Consider the following 22,547-nt stretch of genomic DNA (forward strand, 5'->3'; position numbering starts at 1 on the left):
ATGGTGCACTCACAAAACATAACTTCTTTTTAGAATATTTAGCATGTGTTTGTATTAAAAAAAAAAAAGATTACCAAAAAGTAGAATAAGAAAATTCAGCAGAGAAACCTCTTAACAGACAAATGTAATCATGGAGAGTTTATTTATGTTAACTATTCAGTAAGAGATTTTTATTTTACTTTAACTGTAAATGGGCTTGGGGAACATGGGCTAGACTTTTCTCTTGGAATGGTCCTAAATTATGAAGAAGTTAAAAAATAGATAAAGTTTAATTAACATATATAAATATTAACATATATAAATATATATAATATTTTAAATATGTACATATTTATCGGTTCGGTTCGGTTTAGTTCGGTTTTTTTTATGAGTAACACCAAACCAAACCAAATGTTATCGGTTTTTAAAAATCTAAAACCAAACCAAACCAAACCGAGCCGGTTTTCGGTTTATTAAATCGGTTTGACTTGGTTTATCGGTTCGGATCGGTTTTTCGGTCTCGTTTGAACACCCCTACCCATGGGGAAAGAGATTCGAAGGCCAGTCTTGGGGTTAGGCTTGATGAAACTGAAGATGGAGAGTTAGTGGGAATCACTCCATCACGATCTGATATTGTAGAAAGGATTAAATTCAAGCAATATGATAATGAACTTTTGGCAAAACTGAGAGATGGAGTGGAAAGGGGTGAGTACACTTCATTTACTGTTGGGACTGACGATAGTGTTCTGCGATTGCAAGGACGATTGCGTGTTCCCGATGTTGATGGTCTTCGACAAGAACTAATGATGAAAGCTCATAGTTCCAAGTATTCGGTTCATCCGGGATCCACCAAGATGTATAAGGATTTGAAACAACACTATTGGTGGAAGAGCATGAAGGTTGATATTTCTAACTTTGTGGCTAAGTGTTTGAACTGTCAACAGGTGAAAGCTGAACATCAAAGGCCTGGTGGCTTGGCTCAAAACATTGAAATTCCTCAATAGAAGTGGGAGATGATAAATATGGACTTTGTTGCAGGTTTACCTCGCACAAGGGCCAAGTATGATTCAATTTGGGTGATCGTGGATAGACTCACGAAGTCTGCCCACTTTCTTCCTGTAAAGACGTCATATGCCGCTGCAGAGTACGCCAAGTTATATTTGAAGGAGATTGTTAGGTTGCATGGTGTTCCGACATCTATCATATCTGACAGAGGTACGCAATTTACTGCTCATTTCTGGCAGACGTTTCAAGAAGGTTTGGGGACTAGAGTGAAACTGAGCACTGCCTTTCATCCTCAAACTGACGGGCAAGCAGAGAGGACTATTCAAACTTTGGAGGATATGTTGCGTGCTTGTGCAATCGATTTTGGAGGAAGTTGGGATGAACACCTACCTTTGGTGGAATTCGCTTACAATAATAGCTATCAAGCTAGCATTCAGATGGCTCCTTATGAGGCTCTTTATAGAAGGTGTTGTCGGTCTCCAATTGGTTGGTTTGAACCAACGGAAGTAGAGTTGTTGGGTCCTGATTCAATTCATGAGGCGATCGAAAAGGTAAATCTTATTGTTCAACGACTAAAGACCGCTCAGAGTAGACAAAAGTCTTATACGGACACGAGGCGTAGGGAATTGGAATTTGCTGTTGGTGACAAGGTTTTCTTGAAGGTGTCACCTATGAAGGGGGTAATGCGTTTTGGCAGAAAGGGCAAGCTTAGTCCTCGCTACATTGGTCCTTATGAGATTATTAGAAGAGTTGGGAAGGTAGCTTATGAGTTGAGGTTACCGGCTGAGATGTCCATGGTTCATCCTGTGTTTCACATTTCGATGTTGAGGTTGTATAAACCTGACCCTTCTCATGTGTTGAACTATGAAGAGGTTGAGATTGATGAATCCTTGTCTTATGAAGAAGAACCAGTTCAGATTTTGGATCGCCAAGTTAGAAGGTTGAGAACAAAGGACATTGCATCGGTTAAAGTGTTGTGGCGAAATCATAATTCTGAGGAAGCTACTTGGGAAGCGGAAGAGGACATGAAGAAGAGATATCCTCACTTGTTCCCTATTTCAGGTATGAGTTAAGTTTTGAGCTATTATTGCACAAGGTTATTGTGTGGTTAAATTCGTGTTAGTTAATTACCTTCCTAGAATACTATCCTCATTCGAGGACGAATGATCTTAAGGGGGGGATAATGTAACACCCCGTAAACTTGAACTAGGTGTGAATATATAAAAATCTAGTGTTAAGATGATATTTTATCTATATGCATCCATTCTTGATGAATTCGGGTGGAGGATGGTTGTTTTGAAGTCAAACCAACTAGTGAAGTTCTTAAGGGCCCTTAAATTCGCCTAAGTTTTGGTAGGTCTGTCTCCTGGACGATTTTCGTGGAAATGTGTTGAGAATTTGGAAAAACTTCCTCAATGGAAGTTGTAGATCTTTGAAATAGATTTCCAACGGTAGGTCTCCCAGCCCGAGCAACGTTTTGTACAAAGAGTTATGACCATTTTACTGAAGCCTGTCTTCGCTGGAAATTTGGTGACTTCGACGGATCAGATCGACGCTCCGTCGTTCTGATCGATGCTCCGTCCTTTGAACCGTCGATTGTGAGGAAAAGAAAGATTGCTCACTGGAAATTTGATGAATTCGACGGAGCAGATCGACGCTCCGTCGATCTGATCGACGCTTCGTCCTTTGAACCGTCGATTGTGCCTGCCGGGCTGAAAATTTATAAGTTGCAAAATTTTAGTTTTTCTTCCATTCTTTTCATTCTCAAAAACCCTAAGGACGAAAATATCTCTCTAGGGCTCCAACACTAAGGTAAGAACATCTTAATCATTGATTATCAATCCTAACAATAAACCCATGATTCTTAACGTGATTCTTGTGACAAAAACCTAGGGTTGCAACATAATTCTTTCCAAAGGGATTCAAGCTAGGGTTTTGGTGTTCTTCATTAGAAAAGTGAATTGTTAAACCTTGTTTAACAAATTAAGGTATGTCTCTCTTTTAAAAACTTATTTTTGGTTGAAAATAACTTTTTGAAGCTATTGGTGGAAGTATGAATTTTCTTCAAGATTCTTTAATGAATGGGAGAAAAAGTAATCTTTTCATGTTTCTTGAACCCTAATTCATGTCTAAATGGTGGTTAATGTGTGTGAGGGGACAAACCCACATTAAATCTATATTGTAACAAACCCTATATATATGTATGAGATATTATGAATGTTTTCTTCTACGAGAGATGCTTATGAATGCTAGTTAATAGTTGGTAACGACATTCTCATTGATAAATTGGGACATGAAAATCTTTGTAAAGAAGTTGTACGTTTTCAAAACATTGATTGGAATGGATTATTCTTTTGAAATGGCATAATGAACCTTAATGAAAATTGATGATGTGACAACATTACAAATGAATTATGAATTGGCTTCTATGCTATGAGAATTGGTTGTTGTGTTTTGCCTTGCTATTTGGGAGGAAGAGTGGTCACTATGGATCCTAGTGTATTAATTGCCTTGCCATTCGGGAGGAAGAGTGGCCACTTCCGGGTTCGCTACCTGGGGTGTATTAATTGCCTTGCTATTCGGGAGGAAGAATAGCCACTGTGAATCCATATTCCGGTGAATTGCGCAGTGTGCCTTGCTATTCGGGGGGAAGAGTAGCCACCGTGAATCCATATTCCGATGTATTACGCAATGTTGTTGATATTGAGTTGGGCCCATATGGGAGATTGTGATATCCATCTTTATTATGGGACTGATATTTATGCCTGATCGATTTAAAGCATAATTGAAACCGGGATTTTTGGAGTGACTTTATAAACTGTTCAACAAACGATATTAAGAGTCATAAAGTGGAATGACAGTTGTTTTTATACTATCTTTTCAGAACTGATTTCTTTATGTATTATTATATTTTATTTTTATATTACTTATTGTCCCCGAGGCACTCACTGAGTACGAAGTACTCAGGCATACCATTGTTGTTTTTGATGGTATGTTAGGTAACGGAGGAGAGCAGGTTCTTGATACTTCAGGCGCTTAGAAAGGACTTGTTGTTGCTGCTGATTTGGTGAGCCCACACGTTCATTCGTGAGACACCCTTTTATTTTGTTAATTTATTATTGGTTTTTGGGCTGCGTCCCGATGAGTCAAACTATTACCTCTTTATCCTAGAAGCTCCATAGTATACATTCATGTGGGTAGTTGTCGAGTTTTGTTAACTCTTGGGCGTTTGTCACGTTTTGATTAACTTTTATGATATTAAAGACTTCCGCTGATTTAATTCACGTATTCATGATTTGTTACATTTAATTTATAAATTGTTGGAGGCGAATGTTGAACCTGGCGGGTTCAAGTATTATTATTGTGTTGTTTAGGTTCTTTCGATGTTGTTCATGACGTCAGATGCCGGTCACGTCTAGGGTGGGTTTTGGGGCGTGACAATATGTTCCAAATAAATCAAGACACTTTCAAACCTTTTTTGGTAATATTGTACATGGCTCCTTAGTTCAATTTTTTGTAAGTGAAATATGTACTGCAATTTTTTTGTCATATATTTAGCCCTACTTTATTCCTTAATTACTTAGGGTTGCCACATTCAATTTGATAAATATAGTAAAGTTTGAGACCTTTTAAAATGCTTAAAAAGTTGTGAATAGTAATGATATCATCTAAGAAACAACTATCCAAAAAGATAAATAAATAATAGTACTCGCTCTGTCCCAATTTATGTGGTACCGTTTGACTAGACACGGAATTTAACACATTTGTGAGCACGGAGTTTGAGACTTTTGAAATTTGTGGTCCAAAACAAGTTTTAGATATTAGTGTGGTTGTAAATAATTTCATTAAATCAAATTGTTTTTAAATTTAAAAAGGTGACATTCTTTTTGGACAGACTAAAAAAGAAAGTCTGTCATATTGGACAGAGGGAATAGTAATTTTGAAGAGCTCATGATTTGGTATTGAGAAAGAACTCTATAACTGATATTTTCACTTTGTAAATTTTAGGATTATAGTTAGATTTATCCTGATCTTATCTCCTAATAATCTTTTTATTTTGAAAATATAAATTGGGTATGATCTTTTAACATAACTTTGAATAGTAAAAAAAATCAAAATCGATCCTTCGGAAAAATAATGCCAGAAAAAACAAAATTGTTAGGTACGTCGTAGTATTGACACATGATTTACTTATTAAAATTTAAATCCTTCTAGTAACCTTTTTTTTTTTTTTTTGGGATCTTGCATTGAATCTTATTTTGGGTGCAATAGCTTTTAGTATATTATGGTATCAAAACTTTTCAAGAATTAATATATTAGGATCTTTGAAAATAAAAGATTTTTTTTTACAGTTTATTCAATTTTCTTAATTAAGTTTGTTTTGATTGTTCCTAAAAATATTTTATGGTCTAGACATCGTAGAGAATTGAGAATTCAAAGTTTTTTTTTAATTCAGGTTGGAGGAGAGTAAAAAGGAAGGGGATGTAATTGTGCCTACTAAGTGATCGGCTCCTTAATCCCACCTTTATATTTATTTTTAATAACTTTTAACCTTTTTAATAATTTTGTAACTTTTGAAGTTTAATTTTGTTATTTATCCTTTCTAACTCTTAAACCATTTTAGTTTAGCTAAACATAGGCTTTTACGAATATCAACGTGTTGTATTTTTAAGAAAATGATGTAAGAATCTGTGATGAAGAAATAAAAGGATCCTTTTACTTATCTAAATCTTAGCTGAAAAATAATTCTAGATTTCTTTGAATCACTATGAAGAAGAAGCAAAACACAATGGTCGGCTACTCTTTTAATCAATTTGAAATAATTTTAAATACTTCCAACAATGATAGTTTACAATATATCAAATTATCTCTTTTCTAGTTATAATTAAACTATTATAAAATTTTCTACATTGATCTTGGGCTCGGACTCAGCACGAGCTTCACAAGACTAGTTTCTACTAATAGTTTCTGATGTATTTGTAATTGGTTTTCCAATATTTTGGATAAGTATTGCAACAACAAAGATGAGTTATTGTGGCCTCTACACATTGGCATTGTTAAACATTTTATTCTTCCTTACCAATTGTGGATCGAACAATCTCAATAAATACACATCGGACTATACAACAATAGGTTATTCAACAAATCACCCCTTGCCAATCAGCCCACCTGATAAATCATAAACGATCACTCAAGGCGTTAGTATTTGGCATAAACAAACTAATCTTTATTACGAGATCTTGGTTGACCCCTTAGTTTTAATTATTATAATTGGCGTCAACCAGACGACGAACACGAAGAAGTTAACCTCTGAGTAATTGAAAGACGGGATTTTCTCATTGATTAATTTCACTAAGTTCTTGGCTCAATTTAGAATACTCAAATGCTAATGCAGAAGGTCCGAAAACATGTTGATTTTAATTTTAATAGTGCTAAATTCAAAAATCAAAGGAAAAAAAATGCTTGTACACACATTAAAATTTGCTAACTCTATTGATTCTAGTGTGTCTAGATTAGGGCTCGCATTCAGAAAAAGCATGTTAGTTTGTGTCAATTCTGATTCACATGAGATTTCACGTGCCATGTGCTACTGGGGTCAGAGCCTAAGCTAGGATGCTTTTGGATGCTAGACTTTTACCATCTACGGTGCAACATTCAAGCGAACAAAATGCCACAAATATCTAGCAGATTCTAGGTACTTTCTTGCTTTCCCATTGCCAAAGTCTCAAGTCATCAATCATCAAACACTAGAAAACGCACTAAGTTTAGGTGGGTCTATGAGGACCACAAAACTGAACTTTATCTTAACCAAAGATAAAGTAGGAAAAATGTATATACATAATTAAAAAAATAAAAATAAAGCACACTAGAGTAAAAAATTTCAAAGACTCAGAAATGGTGATAACTTGCACTTCCTCTGTTACTAGTTCTACTACTTCCACTACTATTTTTGACATTGGAAATTATAAGACTAAGCTGGTGAAAATTGAGTCACAAACGTGTACTACCAAAAATCAATATTCTCCTCCAAAGGCTCTCTTAATTGGCAGCCCATCAGAAGCAGGAAGCTACCCAGTAGTGATATTTCTTCATGGCTATCTTCTTTACAATTCTTTCTATTCTCAGCTTATCCAACATGTTTCTTCTCATGGCTTCATTGTTGTTGCTCCTCAGGTTTCTTCCTTTTCCTTTTCACTTTTCTAGGTATAATGTTCATAGTGTGTGCTCCAAGAAATTGATTGTCCAATTGTTTTTTTAACAATCCTACAATTAAGTGTAGAATTTTGCTTTCTTATTTTTGATGTCCTCTTAAATAGCTGGAAATGTGGAAAAGGAAATATTGACAATATGAGGCTCCTGGCAAGCAGAATGTAATTAGTACTTACTAAGCAGCTTTTGGATTAGGAAATTAGTTGGTTCAAAGAACGAGGATATTGATTTATAAATCACCAACCATTACAGCATAGTATGTATACTGTTCTGCTAGTAAACAGTTAGTTTGTTTTCTCTGAGTTTAAGTTGTATGCATTGACAATATAAAAAATATTTACACAATCAAGTCACTTATAAGTTAATAACTGGTAAATCTCTATGATAAGCATTACTAATTGGTAACCTAGTTAAAATGGTAACTAACCTACTATCACAGGTTTGTTTTTCTTTTTTCAGATCAGATGGTAATGCATGTATTTGAATTCATCATTAAACTCTACATATAGGTGGACAATGCTATCGCAGGTTAAACTGTACTAATGGTGTAAACAACAATCTTTATATAGTCGTTGTACATAACTTGAATCCATTTTCATTTGTGGTTCTCATATGACATTTCATCTGGCTTGTACTAGTTATATTTAGTGGAAGGAGCAGATGCAACTGAGGATATCAAATCCACATCTGAAATCACAAACTGGTTGGCTGAAGGATTGCAGCATTACCTTCCACCTGAAGTTGAGCCAAACTTGAAGAAACTTGGACTAGCAGGCCACAGCCGTGGAGGAAAAGTAGCATTCGCGCTAGCTCTTGGAAAACTTGCAAATATCTCTACTAACCTGAAATTTTCAGCGTTGATTGGTGTTGATCCTGTTGATGGCATGGGCAAGGGAAAACAAACTCCACCATCAGTTCTCACCTACATTCCCCATTCCTTCAATAATCTTGATATGCCAGTGATGGTAATTGGCTCGGGTTTGGGAGAAGTTAAAAAGAATCCTCTCTTCCCAGCTTGTGCTCCAAAAGGGGTAAATCATCGCGATTTCTACAACGAATGTTGCAAGCCATCTTGTTACTTTGTGGCAAAAGATTATGGACACAATGATATGTTAGATGATGAAACGAAAGGGTTTCGAGGCAAGGCCACTTCCTGTTTATGCAAGAATGGGAAATCTAGAGAACCCATGAGGAGATTTGTTGGAGGGATTTTGGTTGCATTTTTGGAAGCTTATTTGGAAGGGAATTTGAGTGACTTGATAGCTATCAGAGATGGGCATGTCACGCTACCCGTAGAGCTCCAAGATACTGATTTTCTTGTCTAAGTTGTGGGATATGATTTAGAACTTTGGTTGTGGTTACAATTGGTAAGTTAGGTTATAGCTTGAAGGAAATTTTTAAGTGAATGTAAAAACACCACATATTAAGATGTCTCATGAAGAACTTACCTTTATGGAGTGACAGAATCTACAGAAAAACAACACATGATGCGAGCAAATACACTGTAGCCAAGTCTTTGCCAAATTTCAACTAGACTAATTGCTTTTTGATAACTACAATCTTGTTGGATTTCTAGTCTTTTTTTTTTTCCTTTAGGAAGAGTTTTCTGCATAAATCTTGTAAATAAACTTAGCAAACCCTCGTCTAATCACATCCACTCAACATCGTCATCCCATTGTTCGAGGACGATAGAAGCAAGTGCAAGTCTATATGCTGTGGACCTTAAATTTCTAACCAGGACATAGATCTCCTTCCTTCTCTTCCTAACACCTACATCCTTCCACTGTTCCTCCCTCAGGCGAGCAAGACAGACAGCCTCGCAAAGAGCCACCGCAACAGGCTTCTTACTGCAGGATAAATTCAGATAAACTCAGTACCAAAATCAAAGAACGAGCCATAACTGAAGTAAATACAATTTTTTCTTCTAATTTAATAAAATTTATCTGGACGACTATGCTGCAAGTTATTTCCAGAATTGCTATTTAATTTACCAACCTTCCCCGAACAAATCCTGTTGTAATAAAGCCAATGGGTAATCTATAAGATTCTTTGGCAGCAGGATCTTCAGGTACTTGAAATTCCCATTTACCAGTTGCTTGCTGAGAGAAGCACGATCTCACAAAGGACTCAGGTACTTGAAGTTCTCCTTTGGAAATCTCTGATCTGCATAATTCAAAACAGATGCATTTGAAAATAAGGAGCTATTTATAATAAGTTTCGGCAAACATCAATAAATTAGTCCAGTTAAACATCAAATTACAAACCTATTACTTGCATTCTGTCCATATAAAATTGCTAACTATAATGGTTACAGACGAGAACATGTTAAAAACCTTGAACAGAATTTTCAAGATGGCTTTTTTCCCTTTCCAGACTTTTTGGTTGAAGGGCAAAGCACAGGCCAAAATAACAGGAAGAGATCGTATGCAATCTACTTAGTATGCTTAACTACTACATTTATATATACACTCACTAGTAGCTAGCAAAGGTGATATAACTTTTTCCTTCCCTAGGTAAATGATTCCTCATGAACCTCTTATTCTGGAAAAAACAAAATGAAGAAAAATGACTTCCTCACAGGAGTAATCTACCAAAGATACTTGTTAACAAAGCATCATCATTTAGCAGTAGCTTAGTCATGCATATTGTAATGAAGAGGCAATTGTGTTGCAGATAAATTCTTAAAATGCTGGATAAGAGCTCCATTAGTAACAAACTAATATGTAAATGGATAGGGCAAGCAAATAACTGAATACAAAATGGATAATAATACTCACCTGGTTGTGAACAACATTACATCATCAATTTGAGGTGCACAAACAACTGCTCCTTCTTCGAAGGAACCTTCTTTGTATGCATGCAGAAGAACTCTGACTAAACACAGTTTTTGGTCCCGATTTATCTGGTAAATGACCCTATCGGTATCCACCTTGAGTATCCTTTCATCCTTCATAAATTTGGATATGCACTTCTTCCTGTGAAGCACTTTGGGAAATAAAAGTAGATGACTACCATTGATCTCATCCAAGAACTGAGTCAGAACACAAGACGTCCTAGCAACAAATCCCTCGAATGGAGCACTGCAACTACTCTCTGTGTCTGTTTTGCATCTTCCCGGGTATGGAGTATTCATTTTTAAATTTTTTATCATATCGTTTGGAGGAAGTTGTTCATGTTGTATCTGACCATGACCTGCCCCACTGAGTCCTTCTAGAGCAAGGCGGACACTGTCCCATGGAGATGACACTGGAACTTTCCAAGTCCTTGTTGGAGGAGAACGGAGCTCAGACTTTTGATCATAAGCTGCTTCCTCTAAGGCCATAAAACACGAGTATGCGTTGCAATCAGGGAATTCCCTTGGAAAGCATGGCAACCCAAGCTGTAAAGAGGATAAACATATATTTATTAGGATTTAAAACTGATGTCAAACACAAATTCAGAACGAAAAGTCGAAAGCAGAACATGCATACTAACATCACAAGCAATCCAGTGCTTCTCCCTCAAACCAATCGCTTGAGCACCATTGGTCACGAGAGAGATCCAGAAGACCTTGATCCAACATAGTGGAAGAATAATAGACCATCTGAAGAGAGATTTAAAAGAACTATGAGGTATTCTCTATATAAGAACACGATATCCATATCAAACCATGATGTGCAATTTTCTCATTTTCTTATGTAATTGGATTAAGGAAGAATCAAAGGTGAGTGCTATGAAGGCCAATTCTCCCAAGTAGTTAGACCAGCAAAAGAGATGTGACAAGATTGTTGCAGACGACCAATAAATAGGTATTCAAGAAATAAAAAGTAAACTTTACAGAAGTGTACTTTCGAAATAAAATTAAGGAAAATTATGAACATATATACTTACTGGTGAAATCTAATTTTTATGCAATTGTTATTGAAAAGTTTGAGAGAAAAATGGGTAACATGTTACCCAAATATAAAGTAACAGCACAGTGATAATTCATGTTATAACTAATATACAGCTTCTGAATTACTTACCATCAAGTCAATTAACTCACATACATAATCACTCAATTAATTGTTGTAACTTACAGTATATGATTGACTTTAGAGTCATACAACTGAGGTTGCTAGCAGCCCTATGACTGTAACAGTTATCTGTAGCCTCATTTTGTTTGTCTACCGTAAAAGGATTAACAATTCTCCAGTAATTGCAAATATACCATCTTCCAAAAGTTTAATTTATTATTTCATATTTGAAGTGATTTATACCCTTCTCAAATCTTATAATTATTGTTTTCACATAGTTTTTAACTCTATCATAACAAATATTTATTTTTCTTCTCATATGAAAAATCAACCAAGACAAACAACTGGGATAGAGGGACACACACACATACAGAGACATACGCATTCAGTTTATATATGTTTACACTTATTTTCTTATTCTTTATAAAATTACTATCACTTATTTCCTTATTGTTAAAATTAACAAAGATGTAAAATACACTTTTGAAATGTTTCTTTGGCTAGTAACCTTATGTGATACACCTGCAGAAACTAGCACAAACCAATAGGACAATTACCTATGCTATCAACTATAGAAGTGCAATTACCATCTTTTCTTTTGTAATTAGAGGGAGGAATCCTAAAGGTGGATGCATATAAATATGTATACTGCTCAAAGTTTAAGCTACAAACTGAACCAGAAAAAGATGTTAACAGCAGAGCAATACGTGATATGAGAATAATGACATCCACGTAGCCAAAAAGTTGAAAGGTTGGAGACATCAAAACTCGAGAACAGGTGTTTATGGCATGAGATTTCCAGCTTCAGCACATGCAATGTATATTCTAGTCATGTGAGTATATTGAACAAAGGTTGGAGACATCAAAACTCGAGAACAGGTGTTCATGGCATGAGATTTCCAGCTTCAGCACATGCAATGTGTATTCTAGTCATGTGAGTATATTGAACAACCACGTGTAAATATAAATCAGGCTTATTTTCATTTCCATAGCCTATGCAGGGAAACTCACCTTATAATTGAATTTTTCTGGTTATCACTTTTCATAAGAAATATAGGGCAGAATTTAGAAAACCGTCTCTCATTAGAAGGCTGTTGTCTGCCTGAATTCATATCACCAATGCGAAACAGCTCCATACGCTGATGGTGTTTCTCCATGCAAAGGATGCTTTCTTCTATTGGAGGATCAATGCCATTTTTAGCATCCCACAGATCGATACACTCAGATAAGCCATGACTTCCTTCACTTTCTAATGACGAGCAGGAGAGTAACTTCATATCCCTTTTTGGAGTTCCATTTCCTCTACTCTCATCTTTCTTATAAGAGAGTATATCTTGAGCCTTTGCTTTCAAAGCATTAGCATCTTCATTCAGAAATCGAGGATCATTGACAGAGAGAGAAAAGATTGCTGAAGACAGGATTTGGTCGTCATTCTCAATGTAGGACGCATACTTCACTAGGGAAGAATTTACTGAAGAACTGCATAGAAAACAACGGCGTTCAGTTATCATGTTCAAAAATCAGTTAAAATAGAAAGGTTGTACCTTCTAAGAATCACCTGGTTGCAGGATGTAAAATCTTTTTAAGAAGCTCAGATGCCCTTGATCCAATCACTTCCAACTTCCCGAGTTGATCCTCAAGGGAAACGCAAGTAACTCTGGAGCCAGCAGCATCTACCTGAAAACCAAGAAGCAATACTTCTGATTTACACTATAGCAACATGAACAGGCAAGTAAATTACATCTTCTGTGAACTGTAGTAACAATGAAAATAGTATATGAGCATTAGAAATAGACATCATATGATTCTTTACTCAACCTGCCTCTCACAAGCAATTTGCAAAGCATTATATCCTTCACCAAAAGCAGCAGCATGTATCCAAACCCATAGCCGTCTTAAAGAAACACAACCATCAACTTTCTGTCGTTCACCACATATATCTGCATTATCGACCTTTGTATCAGCACTCCTACACTGCTGTGGTTGCCACATATAGGTTACAGGAGCAATTGTCTGAGAAAAGGTGGCTCCTACATGATGGAGCTGCCAAACGAAACACAAGTATCAAACAAGCAAATTTTGGAGGACATTCCACTTTAAATGAAATACGAAGATGGACCACCCACCTCAGCACTACCATAGATAGAACCAGAGAGTATGTCATTGCGAGCATCTTCACAATGTGAACATGGAGAAGGCACAAGCACGGTTTCTAGGATTGATAGCAACAAATCCTGAAAGAATATGTGAATGACCATGTTATATAAGTTCAATCTCTAGCTAGCAGAAGTCCGTTTTTCCCTTGCTCATCCTTTTTCTGGGCCCATAATTGTCAAGTTCTCGGCCAATATATGACAGAAAATAAATATAATTGTTTATTTAAAATTTTTCTAAGACAAATATTTATGTAATTATATCATTGGTTTCTAAGTAATCCAGTGACCAAAAGGAAATAATTTCAAGAGGAAGAACAATTATCAACTAAAAGTTTAGCAGGAAAGAGTGAGTAAATGCCTGCCTCTGGACCCTCCAACTGCACAGCACTGCAGTAACTTGCGTCATGGACAAGAACTCCTCCTTTTAGTTTCTTCAAAAGAGCTCTTGAGCCCCTCCCACTGCATCATATATTCATAATCAATGAAATACACAGAGTCAAAGGCCTTCTTTCCCAAAACATAAAGCATACAATAGGCAAAATCACAACCTTGTACAATAAAAAATTGTATTTTTTCTTGTTTAAGCACAAGATAACAAACGCTTCTTTTCAATGCACTAGGATAAAGTTAAAATTTTGTAGCTGCACTTTGGACATATTGCCAAAGAGCAGCAAGTTATTATTACCTGCCGTGCACACCAAGGGGAAGGTGGAATCCCCAAAGTTTCGTCATTGTGAAACGCTTAGCATGCCACAAGTGGGTTCTGAGTCTCTTAGTCCCGTCTCCTGTTGTTGAGAAGCCGTTCAGAGAATTCTTCTTAAGCTCAACTCTCCTACGAACATGGCGTGGAAGCGTCTTTTTATCTTTCTTCAAACGGTCTGCGTTATTGACATTATCCTCTCCTGTTTTCTGCTTCTTTCTAGCTCTACGTTTTGCCACTCGATTGTCATGCCCAGTTGTTCGCCTTCTCTTGCTTCTTTGTGATCTAAAATCATTACTTAAACGTTCTTTTACAATTGAGTGGAGAGATTCAAGTTCAGAAGCTCGAGATTCAGCAAATTTGTGCACATTAACGGTGCGAGGCGGACCTGCTGCTGTTCGATGTTTGCCTCTATCTGAATTCATCGAGTGAGGACAAAAAACCAATGTTAACTCCTATCCATTCCTCACTGATTTCACTTCTTTATCATGCAGCCATCCATAAGCAATTTCACACAAAAATCAAACTTGGTCCAAATACCGTGTCAAAGTTGGGGATAAACGAAGAAAATACAACAACAGCAACTAGCTTTTCTAGCATGTAACAAGGTGTAAAAAGGTTTTAAGAGCTGCTGCAGTTTGACCAACATAAACATAAAATAATAAGCTGTTAAATACTGGGTCACCAAGAAAAAGAAGAAGAAAAAAGTATTACTCTCTAGCTGATTAAATAGAACCAAAATCAAGAAATATGGAATCAACATTAGAGAGTGCATTAGGAAAAGATAAAGAAGAAGAAGTAAGCCAACCTTGGTTCAAATCTTTACTCATTCTGTCACAAATTGAGAGCACTATTAAGCGTCTGCTCTGATTTCCTTAAACCCTTTATAACTCCCAATTTACGCTTTTTGGTTTAAGTCGTTTTCTGTTTGACCAGTAATTTACCCTTTTATCCCTTATAAGTTTTTTTCTAATTCCAAAATTACCCTCAGTAACGAAAGCCCTAGCTTTTTTTTTGTCTTCTTTCTCCTCCATTGCCCAGACTCTTTTATTATTATTCTCTTCCTTTACTCTAATTATCGACGGTACAGGTAAATTCTTTCTCCATATTTGCAATTTCAGATAGACGTGTCTCTCACCATTGATTTTTTTTTTTTCTTTTTGAATGAATGGTTGCTTTTGTTTCTGCTATTTGAATGGATTTTTGTATAAAAATATGATCTTGATGAATACTTTCATGCCTGTGTAGTTTTCTCAACTCTTCTTTCTGTTCTACTTATTTTCATGAATCTTTATGTTGTATTTGAGATAGAAGGAAGGTGTGATTGAGCTATGGGAATTTTGTTCTGCTTGTAAGTCTTTGACTGCTTAGTACCTATCCCAAAAACAAAAAAAAACAAAAAAACTTTGATTGCTTAATTCACCTAGAACTAAAGCAGAAGCTAGATTAATTAGGAGCTGTTTGGCCATGAGAATTATTCACTTTTTTCCTGAATAACTTTTCACTTTATTTCAAACTCAGTGTTTGGTTATAAAATTTTCAAATCCAACTTGGAAAAGTGGTCCAAACCTGTTTTCGTATTCCATTATTTCCATCTTCATAAATTCCAAATAAAGTGCTCTCCTCTCATTTTGCAGAAAGTATAACGAAATACAACTCTCTCTTCAACTACAACTTTATAAATTCCAAATAAAGTGAAAACATCTGGAATCTATGGCCAAACGCCCATCTTCCTCTGTTTCTTTATCCCTTGGGCACGAACGGAGCAAGTTTGAGTATCTTCTCTGTACGTGAAAATAATAATATGTGACATGGGTTATGACCTATGTGATCCTTTACATTGGAATTTTAAGAATTACATATGAGCTCGCAGTTTCTTATTGGAATCGCACTGTTACATTTAGCATTTCACAGAGAAATAACTTGATGATAGAGAAATGATACCAGTTTGGTTACTAAAAGACAAGTATCATGACAAAACTGAGCAGTCACATAACAATAAAAAGGATCACAAACTACTCTAAAGATAACTACGAATGTGACATTGGGTATCTTCTCTGTACATTAACATAAACTAAGGGTCATACTGAACATGTTGTGGTACTAACTTGAATAGCTTGAAAGAGAGACTGCTCTCTGTGAAAAGTAATAGTAGCATATTACAAATGATCTCTCACCCACCCGCGTTGCTAAAAACAAAAATGTGGCGAGAGTAGGAGAAACATGGAAGACTTTGTGATCTTTTACTTTGTGATCTTTTTTTCAAGTACTCTGGAGTCTAGCTAAACCAAGAACTCGTTTTGATTAGCCCTAGCCACTAAATTCTGAAGCTTTGTTACCCTACCATTGATACTTGGTCTAAATGTTGATTGACAATTATGTACTAAGGAAAAGAAATACTAAATAAAACATTTTTTTCCCAGGAAAAGCAAGGCTCACGCTTGTTCTTTTTCAAATTACAGATACATATCACTGCAAGCAACTTCTCGTGAGTGATTGAAGAGTAATAGTTTGAACACGAAGTTCTGGCTTCTGGTGATGAAGATGTATGAACTCTTTATAGTTGTTCCTGATTAAAGCCATTGCTTCATTGAGCTACTACGTTCATGGTTTTTTTTATTTATTTTTTGCAGCCTTGAAGCAAATGCAGGTGCTCTCACAAATTTTGAGGTGCTTGACTTTCTACGCTCTAGAGGTGCAGGAAAAGATCCTACGAGGGTCATAGTTCCTGTTGCGCCGTCAGAGTTCAAGGTTGGTAGTTACATTATACAACTTCTTGTTTGAGAGTATTTCGTTGTGCCTGGCAATGCCTTACGTTTCCCATCTTCTAGGTGTATGATTATTTAGAGCAAACTGCTGCTTGCAATCAGACAAGACAAGCGATTGATGAATTCTTGGGAAAATGTAAAAGTATCACCCTCGCAAAAGCTGAGATCCTTAACATCATCAATATCAGGCCATCTTCCCTCGTTGAGCTTTACCCGGTAATTTCGAAAAGATGATGCTCTTGGTATATTGACTATTTAAACTTGCAACATTGTAACTTGTTAGATATGTCAACTGTGGTATTATTGTTGCACACCACGGGTTTTTAATACTTATAAGGAATAGACAATGGAAATGGCCTTTCCCCAATGATAGGAAGTAGGAAATAGAAGATATGGTTTACTTCCTTGGTTCACTCATCTAATTTGAGCAAATAATAATGGTGCCTCGATCATGGTTTAGTCATTAATAATGGTAAGCCCCAAGAGGGTGACGTTGTTATTGAGTGATTGTTGAGATCCTTGGGTATGCTATGTGCTAAATAAAGTTGGGTTTCTTGATTAGAGCTTGGAAGGATAATGATAAGAACCATGTTTTTGATTGGTATAAGTGACTGGTGTACTGAGCGCATGGGATTGATGTGTTGCATCTGGAAAACTCCCTCCTTGAGGTATCATTGGATAGCCACTTACGGAGCTTGCTAATTAATATATTGAATTCACTCTGGTTAATTGTATGAATGTCTCGTCTTACTTCACAACTTAACTACAACTCTGGCAAACTTCATGTCATTGAAGTCACCCTTTCAGGCTTTCTTTAACGTGTTATGTTGATTTTGCTTGAAGTCTGATATAAATTTGGTTCTCTTGACGTTTGCAGATGATAGAGGAATACGACACCCGTTTTGGGGAAGCTGCAGAAACAATGGAAGAGTTTGTGGAAAATGTGGTGCAGCTGTTGCCGCCTCCTCCAAACCAAATGCAGTCTGAACAAGAAGCTGCTACAGACGAAACAGAAGCTCCAGATGGGGAAAAGACAGAGGTTGCTGAATAGACTACAAAGTGTAGGTCATACAAGAAATATTTCGGGGAAATTATTTTGTTGTACATAGTACTGAAATTTTCTAGTTTGACTTGAGCTTTAGTGATAGATGCTTGTTACATTTCTTGAGCAGAAATGGTCAGGAGTGCTGATTCCTTTCATTCGTGCTCATATCCACTACCCTACTTTGGCTATTGTTCTATATCCAGCGAGCACTAAGTTTTCAATCTTGATATTGGCTTCGCGTGGCTGGTACAGAAATAGAAAATGATAGACCAGTGAGAAAATGACTTGTAACTATGCGAAGTCATCGTTCCATCCACTCCTAAAAAAATTACTATTTCCTTCCATGGAAACTAACGTAATAGTTTTTTAGACTATTATTTTCATGTTGTTTATGCTTGTTGCTACTACTTAACTGACTTTCTTTTTCACTTTTCTTTGAGCCGAGGGTCTTTCAAAAACAGTCTCTCTACCTTCTCAAGGTAGTGGTAAGGTTTGTGTAAACTCTATCCTCCCCAAACCGCACTTATAGGATCCTACTGGGTTGTTGGTGGTGGTGGTGCTAGCGTAATACATAGGTGAAAATGATTATTTTATACTCTATATTCAACAAATATGTCATAAATTAAAATAAAATCGAAGGAGTGCCTTATTTTACTCAAGCTACTTGATAACAGTTTGTTTAGTTTCTGCTCCTAAGCTTCAGCTTTTAGGTAACGTGCTTCTTGAACTATTTATGCATACATAACTTGATCCAGTAACCACAAAATTTCCACAGACGTGTTGCACTTGCGCTTATTCATTCATTCCATTTACGAACGGAGTTTCATAATATTGTAAATAGTATCTCTTGATATAATAGATTATCAAGATATGATCCTATATGATGTTTTCTTGACTTCAAGAAAGGTCTGATTCCAAGCAACTGTTTATTCTTCTTTTTTTTTTTTTTTTCTTCCTCCAATTTAGTGTAAAAAAACAAAATTTTAAACTATATTATCTCCTATTCTAATATCCTCTAGAGTAACATGCAGTGATTACATACAGATATAGAGGAATCGAACATCACTTCAAGTCATTTCCCCCTCTTTTTCTTTTTGCTTTTTCTAAAAGTTACTAATTTCCGTATATTAAATTAATTCAACATCATTTCAGAAAAGATGCTGTATGGTCTGTGAAATGGGAATGGGCAGACTGACTTCACCTCTAATTTGCGTTTTTAATTAGAATTTGATGTCCCTAGCAATCTTTTTCTTATTTACTTATTTATTATTATAGTCACCTGATATTCAAACATTACCAGTACGATAAATTCAAATTTGTGGCGTGTAAGGTCCATAAAGAAGGTAATATTTCCTACCACGAGTTCCTCCATTCCCTCAGCAGCCAATGCTCTACGTGTTTCGCCAAATCTATCTTTCAAAAAAAGCTATTAAAACAATAGACAAAGATTACCAGAACAACTCTGATAAATAGAATATGTTTCATTTTTTAATGATGTTTACCTATCAATGTGGTTATAAGTTATTCAGGTACAACACCCTTATAAAGCAAAATTTATCATGAGAAGAAAGTTTGAGAAATATGTGCAATAATTATTCGATCACATTATTACAAAATGTCGAAAATCATACTTGGGGAGGCGCACTCAAGTCGTTGATAAATTGTACTCGCCCTTCCATATTTAAGTGTTTTACTTTTCTTTTTTATTTGTAGATTTATTTAATAAGTTTTTTAATCTCAAAGTAAATTTAAGATCACAAGATTTAAAAGGCTATACAAATCTTTTATTTAAGATTACAAAATTTAGAAAAATCTCTCTTTATTTTTTAAATTCAGTAGCTTTTAACTATTGGAATCCAATTTTTTCAAAAGTTGGTCTCTTTGAATCTGAAAAAAAAAAAAAAAAAAAAAAAACAAAGCAAGTACAGACAAACTTGGATCTCTCTCTCTGTCCATAATAATAATTCTCACAAAGGGTGACTATTCCCTGTTGGAGTGTTTGACTTGGACTGAAACCCACACACGCAACACTTCAAATAATAGACCTCGCAACAACCTTATTTTCCATACTTCTTCTCTATGCTTTTCATTATCTCGTTAATTTGCATTATATATTTTTGCAGTTCCAACTCGATCGGCGATGAGCATATTACGCCACCGCCATAAACTTTCCCTATCTAATTTTGCAACCATAGCCACTTTCACCAGCTTTCTTTTGTTTTCTTCACTACTTGTTTCAGCTCTAGCCTTATTGAACCCAACTCCCAAACTCAGTAAGTTCCATTTTTGCTTTCCTAATTGGGTTTCTGATGATATATATAACTAATTACTCCATCTATCTCAATTTATGTGATACATTTTTCTTTTTAATCTGTCCCGCAATATTTTTAACTTAAAAACTTTTCTTTTTATTCTTAATGAAATAGTTTACCGCCATAGAAATATCTATAGCTTGTTTTTAGACCGTAAATTTCAAAAGTCTTCCTTTCTTTCTTAAACTTCAAGTATAAGTTACTAACTCATTAACTATGTTTTTGTGAAGCAGAGTTGATTGAAAGAGTAGTCCTTAATCAGCAGAAACTAAGTGGACCGGGTTCATCACCACCAACCTGTAGATCCAAGTGTGGAACATGTTCACCATGTAAACCGGTTCGAGTATCCATTCAACCCGGTTTTACTTTTGCTTTAGAGTACTACCCTCAAGCTTGGAGGTGCAAGTGCGGCAAAAAACTCTTCATGCCTTAAGAGTACTCACTCGTGTTTCTTTCTTTCTTTCTTTCTTGCCTTCTTCTTGTTCAACTCTCCACTGTGTATAAAGCAGAAACGATCCAACAATACATGTTATCGACGTCACTTTTGGTTCAAATTAAATTATATTGGACGTTTTTTTAGTTAGACTTTACTGCACTTATTGTAATTTGTAAATTTCTAGCTTTTTTTCTCTTTTTCAAGAAAAAAAGAATTAATTGGGAAAAGAACAACTACGCTGGTGTCTGGTTGCACTACTGGAATTTTCTCTTTTTCATGCGAGGGACAGAACGTTGGAAACGTAATATTTTGGTGAGATTCTCTAGATGTGTTTCTTAATCTTTGCTCATCACTTCACATTGTAGAATCTTTAACAAAAATTGGCAAGAAATTAAGACTGAATAAAACATAAGGAGAATACTTATTGTGCTTATTGTTTTTAGAATTTAATTTATAGACACAAAGAGTAAAGAATTTTGAGCCTCTTTGGATTAGCTGAAAAAAAGTGGTTTTTAAATATAAGTGTTGTACTTTTTAAGTGTTGAAAGTTATTTTATAAATAAACAGTTACGTAAAAGTACTTAAAGGATTTTTAGAAGTAATGATAGTATTGGAATTAATAGAAAATATAAGGGATAAAATGGTAAAGTTGTTGGTCAAACCAAAAAGACTTTTAAGCCAAAAAAATAAGTTGGGTTGGACAACTTCTTGGTTTTGATTTATTTTAAGCACTTTTTAACTTAATTTAAATTGTTTTCTATTTTACCAAATACCCAACTAAATTAAAAATGATTTATAAGCTGGTTTGACCAACTTATCGGCCAATTCAAACGGGCTCTTTGTATACCGGAACAATGTACACTTTGCCTAATGTACAAGCGCTTTATTTTCCATATTACCAATTCTGCAAATCATGGATGATCACTTTTATGGTTATATTTTAGGTGGTGATTGTTAAAACATTTATGGTTGTCTCTGTATTGAAGTTAAATTCCTTTGTTATTTTCAAGTTCTTGTCTGTTTAGGGGTACGTCGTCGGTAGGAGCAGAGTTTCATTTTATATCACTCCATGTGGTGGAGTCAAAATTGTCGTCAAGGGCAGCCGCAAATTTAGGTATTAATTTTGGGTTACGTGAACACATGATCACTTGATTAAATTCGATATATTATGTGTATAATTCTGAAAATATATTTAATATTATCTGAAGGAACATATAGTCAAATTAGGTCGAGTGGAGCACTGTTTAGGAGCTTTGTTTATTTCATCAAGGTCTCGGGATCAAACCCGAGCTCCTGCACGTTCTAGTAAAAAAAGTGTTTCTTTTTTATGACATCTAATGAATTTTTTTTTTCCTTCCCAAAAGGGAAAGGAGATAAAAAAAATCCCATAAGCGCTAAGCTGCAACGAACCAAAGGCATAAGAAATCAAAAAATCCCATAGCTAACGTTGAACTCATCCTCTTGAAATCCTGAATTCGCCTCTGGTTAAGGGGATTTAAAAGAATTAAAATATAAAGGCCAAAAAATGTCACCATATGATATAATATGTATAGAGAAAATTGATATAATATGTATAGAGAAAATTGATTTATCTATACAGTTTAATTTTTCAACGAAGGGCTATCAATTGACTCCCTTTTGACAAGGATAGTTTTGCCCCCGAGATCACTCAGTAACAATGTACAATAGGTCTTCTTCTCTTTATTGTGATCGATAGAGATAATTAACCTATTACCAATCGTTTTATAAAAAAGTATTTAAGTTACATACACTTGTATGTGAAGAACTTTTTATAGTATTAGCGAATTTTAACCTATAATAGCAAGTTAGAAACTATTTTTACCAGATTTTTAATTACTAATATTTATTGAGTAATTTATTTATGATTACCTAATAAGTGATCTGAAAACATTTTTACACCGATCGGTCGTCTTAAACTCT

General features: G+C 35.4%; 3 protein-coding genes across 8 annotated transcripts; 2 read left to right on the forward strand and 1 right to left on the reverse strand.

Moving 5' to 3' along the window:
• The first annotated feature begins 6,879 nt into the window (after positions 1 to 6,879).
• Positions 6,880 to 8,651, forward strand: LOC132642467 (chlorophyllase-2-like). The gene is made up of 2 exons (XM_060359645.1): positions 6,880 to 7,158; positions 7,833 to 8,651. Exons 1-2 carry the CDS (start codon positions 6,880 to 6,882, stop codon positions 8,517 to 8,519), a joined length of 966 nt encoding a protein of 321 aa, XP_060215628.1. The 3' UTR covers positions 8,520 to 8,651.
• Positions 8,652 to 8,697: 46 nt separating this feature from the next.
• LOC132642435 (ribonucleases P/MRP protein subunit POP1) lies at positions 8,698 to 15,004 on the reverse strand. Of its 4 annotated transcripts, none has more exons than XM_060359636.1 (11): positions 14,854 to 15,004; positions 14,031 to 14,460; positions 13,708 to 13,804; positions 13,316 to 13,423; positions 13,008 to 13,232; positions 12,748 to 12,866; positions 12,201 to 12,668; positions 10,669 to 10,777; positions 9,972 to 10,573; positions 9,190 to 9,357; positions 8,698 to 9,041 (listed from the first exon to the last, which is right to left on the reverse strand). In XM_060359636.1, exons 1-11 carry the CDS (start codon positions 14,873 to 14,875, stop codon positions 8,843 to 8,845), a joined length of 2,547 nt encoding a protein of 848 aa, XP_060215619.1. In that variant the 5' UTR covers positions 14,876 to 15,004; the 3' UTR covers positions 8,698 to 8,842. The 4 variants fall into 4 exon arrangements, with proteins under 4 accessions (XP_060215619.1, XP_060215622.1, XP_060215625.1 ...); XM_060359639.1 differs by having other exon boundaries at positions 14,031 to 14,676; positions 14,854 to 14,952; XM_060359642.1 differs by having other exon boundaries at positions 14,031 to 14,673; positions 14,854 to 14,947.
• Positions 15,005 to 15,068: 64 nt separating this feature from the next.
• On the forward strand, positions 15,069 to 18,085 carry LOC132642480 (uncharacterized). 3 transcript variants are annotated; one of them, XM_060359661.1, is made up of 5 exons: positions 15,069 to 15,135; positions 16,508 to 16,591; positions 16,679 to 16,796; positions 16,877 to 17,029; positions 17,691 to 18,085. In XM_060359661.1, the coding sequence occupies exons 2-5, from the start codon at positions 16,584 to 16,586 to the stop codon at positions 17,862 to 17,864; spliced, it is 453 nt and encodes a 150-aa protein (XP_060215644.1). In that variant the 5' UTR covers positions 15,069 to 15,135; positions 16,508 to 16,583; the 3' UTR covers positions 17,865 to 18,085. The 3 variants fall into 3 exon arrangements, with proteins under 3 accessions (XP_060215644.1, XP_060215638.1, XP_060215633.1); XM_060359655.1 differs by having other exon boundaries at positions 15,118 to 15,135; positions 16,469 to 16,591; XM_060359650.1 differs by lacking the exon at positions 15,069 to 15,135 and having other exon boundaries at positions 15,884 to 16,591.
• The last annotated feature ends 4,462 nt before the right edge of the window (positions 18,086 to 22,547 follow it).

The sequence above is a fragment of the Lycium barbarum genome, chromosome 1, assembly GCF_019175385.1.
Source record: "Lycium barbarum isolate Lr01 chromosome 1, ASM1917538v2, whole genome shotgun sequence".
NCBI classification, from domain to species: Eukaryota; Viridiplantae; Streptophyta; class Magnoliopsida; order Solanales; family Solanaceae; genus Lycium; species Lycium barbarum.